The 9132-nt window shown below is 39.7% G+C and overlaps 1 protein-coding gene across 5 annotated transcripts in view; it reads left to right on the top strand.

The window, feature by feature from the left end:
* The first annotated feature begins 8787 nt into the window (after positions 1 to 8787).
* Positions 8788 to 9132, top strand: part of LOC145458463 (putative neutral ceramidase C) — a 53424-nt gene continuing 53079 nt past the window's right edge. For all 5 annotated transcript variants that reach the window (XM_080336841.1, XM_080336839.1, XM_080336836.1 and 2 more), the window contains exon 1: positions 8788 to 8973. In XM_080336841.1, the coding sequence (XP_080192967.1) occupies positions 8803 to 8973 (171 nt within the window). In that variant the 5' untranslated portion in view covers positions 8788 to 8802. The remainder of the gene's footprint in view (positions 8974 to 9132) is intronic.

The raw sequence follows: 9132 nt of genomic DNA, 5'->3' as shown, positions 1-9132 counted from the left end.
CTGGCTGAGTTAATACTAACATTTGTGGTGAGTGTCAAATCATAGGGGTGGATAGCCAATCCACGTTTAAACGGTGGATTATCACGGTGGAAAGATGTTTCCACCTTTTAAAATAGAGGAAATAGGTGGAATGGCCTTTTCCACCTTTACAAAACGGTGGAAACATCTGTTTCACCTCATATCCACCCATAAATCCACCTTTATCTTTTACAGTGTACGTATTCCATACCAGGAAAATACACTCCACGTTGAATTTATTTATATTTGCGGCAGAAGAATTTTCCAGTTGCGTTTAGTGTATAGCCAAAGTTAAAGTCGATATTAATCACTTTCAAAGGATATTTATTCTCCTGCTTAAATTTAAAATTAGAACCTTGGCCGAAAATTAAATTACCGTAGCCTACGATCAATTTTATTTGAAATATTTACAGGATGTCTATTTCCAAGTATATTTTACTTGTATTATAATTCGTGCTTTATTATGTGTCTGCCTGTAGTTCAGGTGATAATCAGACTTGCTCACTCTTTTAAAACTCGCAACTGGAACTACAACTACTCACTTCTGAAAATACGCAACTAGAACTTGTTGTGTTTGATTTATATCGCGGTATAATTTGAGTTACGTTAGTTTTCGTGTCGCACCTTTTGGATGTAAATACACACCCATTTCGCTATGAACGTACTACCTCAATTCATCGATGCATAGACCCAGATTATCATGATCTGAAACAGATAACCATGCGCGGACTGGGATTTTGCTGACCAACGAGGACAACGACGCCCGTGTATGGTGGGTCAAAGACAGCCAGTCGGACGTCTACATGTTCCTGACCAAGAGCGAACCTAGGTGAGATTAAGCCGCGAAATCGCAATTCCGAGGCTGTAACTTGATTCCGTAATACAGACACAGACAGATTTGGGCGACTAGATAATATATTTATAATTATTTGTTATTCAGTTCAGTAGTTCCAGTTGGCTAATTATACTAATGAAAGCGAAATAACAGTAATGTAATTATAATATAAACTTCATCGTTATTAAAATTTTAGGTATTGCGGGTAACGACTAGGGCTAGGGTTCGATTCTGAATCGAGTGCTCGAGAATCAGCCATTACGACGTGTAACAGTTTGAAAAGATACGGTAGTTCAAAGATGTACTGTACATTTGATGCAACCAGGAAGAATATAATGCCAGTCTACAGTGGTATTATGTCGACAATGCCTATTTCATTGCACTGAGTCACAATGGTGGCAGCACTTAACAGATCCGTCATTTTTACCAACGTATGCTGCTATACGACCAATCGATGTTTCAAGCCTTCCACAGTGGAAAATAGCATCGAAGCTATATTAATCGTTCGTAAATTAACTCTTATAGTGGCAATTGTGGACGACCTCTTCATTTTATAGATGTAAAGAGATTCAACAATCGTTTTCAGAAAACTTTGTTATACGTCCTCACGACACCAGCCAGTTGAGACAAGAACGAAGCATGCATTCACGTGACCACCAAGTGTCCATTCTACCTAGTCTGAACAATACACTTGGTGGCTCCAGTAACAACAACTCTACCACCACCAGACCACCACAATAACAATAAACAATCATAACAAATACACATCCCTAATGGGATGGACTGCCACATCAATGAGTGTTTAAATTCGGTACTCGAAAAATATCTCTCACTGATCAACTCGAATCATTAGAATTAACGCACGATTCAAATTCTGTGCCCAACCCTAGTGACGAACTTTGTATTATGTCAGCAGATTCTCAAACTTGGTCAATGGAACGCCAGGTTCGTGTTGCAATATGCATGGGATTTTACTGACATGGCGTTGTCGTCTGAAATTGTAGATTAGTTCTATTATGTGAGCTCTAGATATAAGATTAGTTCAGTTCTAATGGCGAGTTTTGAAAAGTGACTAATTCTAATTCTAGCTCTAGTTCAGTGCTTTTCAACCTGTGTGACGGTTCGCACTAGTGCGAATGAAAAAAAAATTCAGTGCGAATCACGAGCGTGGTGCGAATGGTGCGAATGAAAAATCCGGATGAGTGCGAACGGCAAGCGTGGTGCGAATGAAAAATCCCGATGAGTGCGAATGAAAATTGTCCATGTTTCTCACTTTTTCGACGTGGAATAATTCAAATAAACACGATATTAAGTACATTGAGCGCGTAAATTTTGTCGTTTGGAAGCAATTCTAAAAACTTGTTGGTAGCTAGGCTTTTCTAGTTCACAAGTGAGGAACGCTGCCGATGCGTGTATAACTGTATAATGCAAAGTTTGAGATAATATTTCCGCGCGAGAGGATTACGTCGCTGCATGGAAAAAAATAAGGAGTTGAATCGGTATCAGTTGCTCACTTGCTCGGAGACATCCACCGTGTAGGGATATTGTATATCGACCTTGTAGGAATGTAGGTAATAGTAGCTGATGCCAGTGTTGACATTTGGGAAATTTGAATGCAAAATATTGGAATTTGGGCACACATCCATGTTGGTTAACAGCAGAATTTAGCGTTTCTTCAACTATAACAATTAGCATATTAGATTTATAACAAGTGTTGTTTACTCGTGTACCTAACCAAGGATTAGAGGCAGTTATAAATAAAATTAGTGTAAGCACGTTAGTGTCTTACTTCCAATGAATATTTATCTTGCACCACATCGAATTATTAAGTCACTGGGCAGTTTATCTACTTACCAGTGCAATGGCCTGTTTGTAATGCGAACTCCACAATTTAGGCTTAGACTCGTTTCCCTGTTCTTGGACAGATGATCTCAGGCCAAGTCTAGATCGTAAAGGCATAGTCCTATATATAAGATATTGGTGATTCCACTAAGCTTGCTGATCCATAGGAAAAGTTTGCCTAGTTCGTGTTCGTACCGCCTTTGTACTACAAATTTGTAATACTCCGAACTCTACCGGTTTAGCTTGAGCAGATGAGCACTGAGCGTGAGCAGTGAGCACCCTCTGCAGAGCAAAATCAAATCCACCAAGCCGCATGTCTTACGATATTCCTTATGCAGCCTAATTTTAGCTTAATTCGACTGTTCAACCTTATTACTCTTTATGTATAGAGGGATATGTGGGATAGTAAAGATAATTTGACATTATTTCAGTCGGTTTTCCAATATTGTACGATTGACCTAAAAGCCATCCCGCAGTTGGCTACCCGGGCTGATATAACTGTGTCTTAATCATGAATCTTATGTGAGTAATAATTATTCAAGAAGGTGAAAGTTTCGGCTTTGACAACACAAGGATGCCGAACGTTGTTATTGAGAGATATGTTGATTTGTGTACTGCATAGATAAGAAGTTAATGGAGCCTAAGCTTATCCATATACAACAGTCATCAATTACTCGGATTGTGCGGGTTTGTATAGCAATGCATTCCTGATTTGAACGCTCACCGCACCATCCAATCGTCTAACATTAGGGTTACCATATTTTGGAATCAGGAAAGGAGGACACTATTTCAAAATTTTCAAACACAGAATACCGGTGGAATATCCTGAAAAAGTGATACATTTTTGCCACTTCGTAGTCAGTTGAATAAAATATAAAAAAGGGTCAACTTTCGCTCAGCTCCCGAAATACCCGCCGGAGCGTCACTTTGGTGCTGATTTCTGGCATCTCAGTCGAATTTTGCTATAAATTTGACCAAAATTCCGAAAAAAGACGACAAAATCTCAAAAAGTAGGACATTTATGCGTCCTCGGAGGACATTTTCAAAAACCCGAAAAAGGAGGACAAATCCTCCGTCCCAGTCAACAAAAGTGTGTACATTCAATGCCGAAACAGGCGAAGAAAGTGCAGGAGAGAAGTGAACGCAACCGTTTTGACACTACAGTGAGGCGGCATCTTTGATGTACAAAAACTGATCGCTCTCGAATTCAGAATATCGATTGTTCTCCTTTCCATCGGTCGGCAAGCGAGATTGGTGTCAGCGTAATTAACCAATCAAATTGCGCTTGATTATCACGCGACTTCAACGTGACGTTTCTTCTGCCTGGCATTTCCAGGTTCGTGAGCACTTGAGCGTGGAGTGATTGTGATGTCATAAGTCATCGGATGTTGTTTACCGCTGCACACTTGAAGTTTGAATTATCGTCCGTACCGGCGAATTGTATTTCCGAGACTGTAGCGATGAAGTGAAATATGAATGAAGTTCTTTGTTGAGATAAGTGGAGCAAGAGATAGTTCGGGTTATTATTGAGATTTGAGAATAGCAGATCAGTCATATTAATTGCTTGTTTGTGTTAGGCTTGTAAAATAGGACATGATATAAATGCTGACTTTGACTTTTACGTGTTCTGAAGTGTCAGGTTGGAGGCAGTGAATAGCGTGATACTTGTCAAGTGCTCTGACCGGCTGTGACATCATTTGTGAATGCATTCATTAATGTTGGCTAGGTATATTAACGAAACATGGGATATGCTCAACCATCTATTTTCTCTGTCTGCATTATCTGTGACTGAATTTACAATCCTTACATCGGTTGCCATTTCAAGTGTTCAGCCAAATATTATATCTTGTAATATTTCTGATTAAAATTTGTGATACTCATTTCAGTTAATCTACGAGTTATTTTATTACTATATTTGCCTTTATTTTACGATGGAGACTGAAGCCATGAAGTGACTGCGATATGCCCAAATATCAGTATACGTCTGATGGTGAATTGAAAGAAATGGAGCGTTGGCGAAGGCAACAGTTCATATCGTCCTCTAAGCATTGCTTCAGCCTGCAGGGACAAGGTCCTTGATCAGCCGATTATCATTACTAATCATATTTCGCTTTCTGTACATCGAGGAATATGAGGCCAGTGGAATTACCCAGATATCAGAGATCAAGCCAAGCCGAAACGTGGGTTTTATCATTCACAATTGGGCTCTGAATGAAGTTAACGTCCCGCACAGTGAGCTGGCTGCTGAAGGTAGCTCCGCGTTGCCTTGACCCTATTCTTCCCGCCAAGGTACAGACTTGTTCGATAAACCAGATTTTGTCTGCATTTCAATTCAAGAACAGGAATAGTTGTATCAAACTTGTCCCGGAAAGAGCATCTCTCTGTATCTCGACTGAAATCACTGTGTCGTTTTATGCATTTTATATGACTGTCTGTCTGTATTTGACCGGTATTTTGAATGTATGCTCGTGGTGGATTTTATTATAACTAACACGATAATGAAAATATATTGTCAAATTGTGATGTCTTGCAACATAAGGCTAATATATCTGCCAGAAAGCAACAATAATTCAGGTAGGGATAGGGTTACCAGCGGTTGTAAGCTGCAGTAGCGAGAGGGTTAATGAACGGCAACTAAAGGGTTAATGAGTCTGCGGCTGAAGTGCGAAAAGTGTATCTTTTGAAGCATCATTTTGGCATCGAATGCGCAAACTACGCCGGGCGATCGCTTCCCATTTTGTTGACTGGGGTATATGGTAACCCTATCTAACATACCTTATCACGCGAAGCATCTTTTCGAATGTTGTCAGAAAAATGAACCAAAGGTGCTAGTCGCAACATTGATGCTACGATTCAAGTGCAGTTTCACTATTTTGTGCGTTCTGAATGCAAACACATTCACATCCACATCGCGATGACGTAACATGTGGATTTACTGGCAAAGTGATAATGTTTCGAGTGAATATTGTTCTTGGGTTCGCCCTTGCTTCCAAGGAAATCACTGCACGATACCCACGAAAAATGCAACGAACTTCTTGAGAACAACGGGAGTGCGATATCTGTGATTGTTCTACTGCAGTGATTTTAGTGCTTGATTAGTCAATAATACGATGCGCTGAATGCAAAATAATGAAGCTCTGTACCTCCAAGATTAAGCTCTGCGAATACAAAAGTGATAAGTTTCTTCATTTTCTTTTCGTGTACTAAATTTTGGCTGACTGGTGCGAATGAAATTATTTTTCAAAAAAAGTGCGAATGGAGCTCAAAAAGGTTGAAAGTGACTATAGCTCTAGTTTTAGTTCTAGTTGTGAGTTTCGAAATGTTATTAGTTCTAGTTCTAGTTGTATATTTTGAAAAGTAGTTCTAGTTCTAGTTGTATATTTTGAAAAGTGAGTAGTTCTAGTTCTAGTTGCGTATTTTGAAAAGTGAGTAGTTCTAGTTCTAGTTGCATATTTTGAAAAGTAGTTCTAGTTCTAGTTGCATATTTTGAGAAGTGAATAGTTCTAGTTTTAGTTGCAGTAGCGCATTTTGGAAATCCAGTAGCGTCTAGAAGTCTGACTATGCTTCTCTCGTAACAAATTTACAATGCGTTCAGCTGACTCCGGCCCCACCCCGGACAACATCCTCCAAAAGCAGGGGAGATAGTGTAGTCTGTAGTGGTTACGATGAGCGCCCACCAAGCAGACGGACCGGGTTCGATTCCCGTCGGAGGTTTATCTGGGCTCCTCTTCCCCCGCCGTTGCCGTTCTTACGGCGACAAAAAAAGCCCAGTAAAAGACCCGACGAAAGAAAGCACTCACAAGGAATGGAAAGAACTAGTAGAAAGGGTCCCGGCTTCAAAGAAGATCAACATCGAAAAGGACTGTGACATCGGGCACTCTAGGCCGAGGAGGATGTTAGAGTAAAGGATCGCTACTGATGCGTGTCGTTCGACATCCTCCTATCTGTTCATGACATCGCATTGTGTCTTATCGCATTGTTAATTGTGTGTGACTTGTTCAGATAAAAATAATAACCCAACAATGTTATGAACTCGAAGGTCGAACTCCTACCACACCCCAGACCGAACCGACTCCCGGCAGGCAAAAACTATGGGGACGTCATGGTGGACGCCAAAGAATCGTACAAGACAGGAAGTGGTCTCACCGACAAGTTTTATGGATCGAACCCTCGGCATAATATGAAGGTCGGTGGGTGATTTGTAATGTGGTATTGGGCCTTTGAGAAGGAGATAATTTTAATTGCATGATTAGACTAATTAAAGCGAAATGTCGGTAATCTAATTCCTGAAATACTTCGCTATGCTCTCCCTTTAATTCTACTGTAATTTCTGGTTTTCCTGAAAATGCTACAGGAGAACGGAACAGTGCGAAATGAGCCAAGCTCAGTGTACAGACATTTGCCATTCTTGTGCCCATGAGAACGAATGATTTGATACGAACTGAAATTGATTTTTGTTTATTTATTCATTTATTTCTGATTCGTAAATAAATTCCATTTCACATTTTTGCAAATTCATTCATTCTAATGCTAAGGTAATTGTAAAAAATGAATGGCTGTCATTCTAATTCTAATCTAATTTGAACCAAAGAAAACTAGCCGTAATTTTACCTGTAATCTAATTTGAAAAAATACTGCATAGCTGTAATTTTAACTCTAACTAATTTGGAAAAAGATACTGGGTATGCTGCAATTTTAACTTTAATCTAATATGGATATAAAACTGTGTAGCTGTAATTGTAATTTTAGTCTAATTTGGAAGACATACTGCGTATCGCTGTAATTTTAACTCTAATCTAATTTGGAAAAATACCGAGTAGTCTGTAATTTTACCTCTAATTTAATTTGGAAAAAATATGGGTATTCTGTAATTTTAACTCTAATGTAATATTGATATAAAACTGTGTAGCTGTAATTGTACGTTTAATGTAATTTTGAAAAATACTGTATATGTGTAATTTTAACTCTAATTCTGCTTTTCGTGAAAATGCTAAATGAGAATTGTATCGTGCGAAACTGTAAAGCAGGGCCGGCCAACCCGTGGCCCGCGTGAAGGTTTTGAGTGGACGGCGAGGTGATTTCCGAAATTTCTAATATCATCAAAAATGGATTGCACAGATTGTGAACTTGCAAGGCCAACCAAAAAATTGATTAGTCTGGCCGCAACACTTGAGATGTGATGACTAAAATATCAGTTCCGACGCATTGACAGATCCATCAGCGAGTCACATATTGGTATATCTTCGTACACTACAATAAAGAAGAATAATTTGCGATGGATTTATCAAAAGTAAAAATTTTCTACAAGCTTAGCGCAACATGTTGTCACTCGATTTCTTGTTTTTAATATTGTTGCCCTTTTGTGAAAATGGAAGAACACCTAATGTATCAGATTGAGTCTAACTATATTCGCGATTACGAGACAAAGTGTCGTTCAATATATGCGATCTTGCGTTTGCGCTCGCAGTAAGACCGTCGACTATGAAAACTATAGGCGCGAAAATGATCGACGCATGTTGGTCGCAGCTTTCGATATCGATAAGTCCATGCGCCGAATAACCCAGTCCTCGAAGACGTAGCCTAGCGATATACAGCAGGCACGAAATATAGTCATGTGACAATATTATTGACCTATGAACTTCAAAAAATTTTCGCGCTTCGCGCGGCTGGTGGCCCGCACAATATTTCGTTAATCGAATGTGGCTCTTTGGCTGAAAAGGTTGGCCAGCCCTGCTGTAAAGACATTTGCTATTCTCTTGCTTATTAGAATCAATTCTGATGAAAAGATAGGAAGGTGTCGAAACAACTTGGAGTAGCCTTTAAGATCAGACACTCACCTTACTTCGCCTAGGCTAAGGTGGTTGTCTGATCTTGTAGGCTACTCCAAGTTGTTTCGACACCTTCCTATTTTTTCATTGTATCGCAGTTTTGTGATGTTTTGGAACGATGAAAATATTAGTAAACCTGATTGTTGTTGTTGTTGAGATTGATTTTTGCTAATTCAGTAACCTTAAATCTAATCCAATTTTGGAAAGATGAAAATTTCCTAGTTATCATGCTCAAATGTTTGGCGATCTGTGGGAATGATTCGATTCCTATCCGCAGACATGGACATCCCGTACGCGTGGCACCCGTCCGTGGTCGATGTGCAACTGCTACGAGTCGGACAGCTGGTCATAGCCGCCGTTCCCGGGGAGTTTACGACCATGGCAGGTAGAAGACTGAAGGACGCCGTCAAAGCCAAGGCGCAGCAACTCGGCATGCCTTCTGACACAAAGGTGAGGGGAAGTCCTGGATGGACTACGTCTGTCGGATTTGCACAAACTACCAATCTAGTCAATTGACAGTAAATCAACTACTGGTTGTTTGGAGTAGCTCTTGTTCTAGTTTCGCATTTTGAAAAGTGAGTAATTCTAGTTCTAAATCTAGTTGTGAAT

The sequence above is a fragment of the Botryllus schlosseri genome, chromosome 16, assembly GCF_051294905.1.
Source record: "Botryllus schlosseri isolate E-star chromosome 16, Bs_hap1, whole genome shotgun sequence".
Classification (NCBI taxonomy): domain Eukaryota; kingdom Metazoa; phylum Chordata; class Ascidiacea; order Stolidobranchia; family Styelidae; genus Botryllus; species Botryllus schlosseri.
This window is presented reverse-complemented; position numbering and strand designations above follow the sequence as displayed.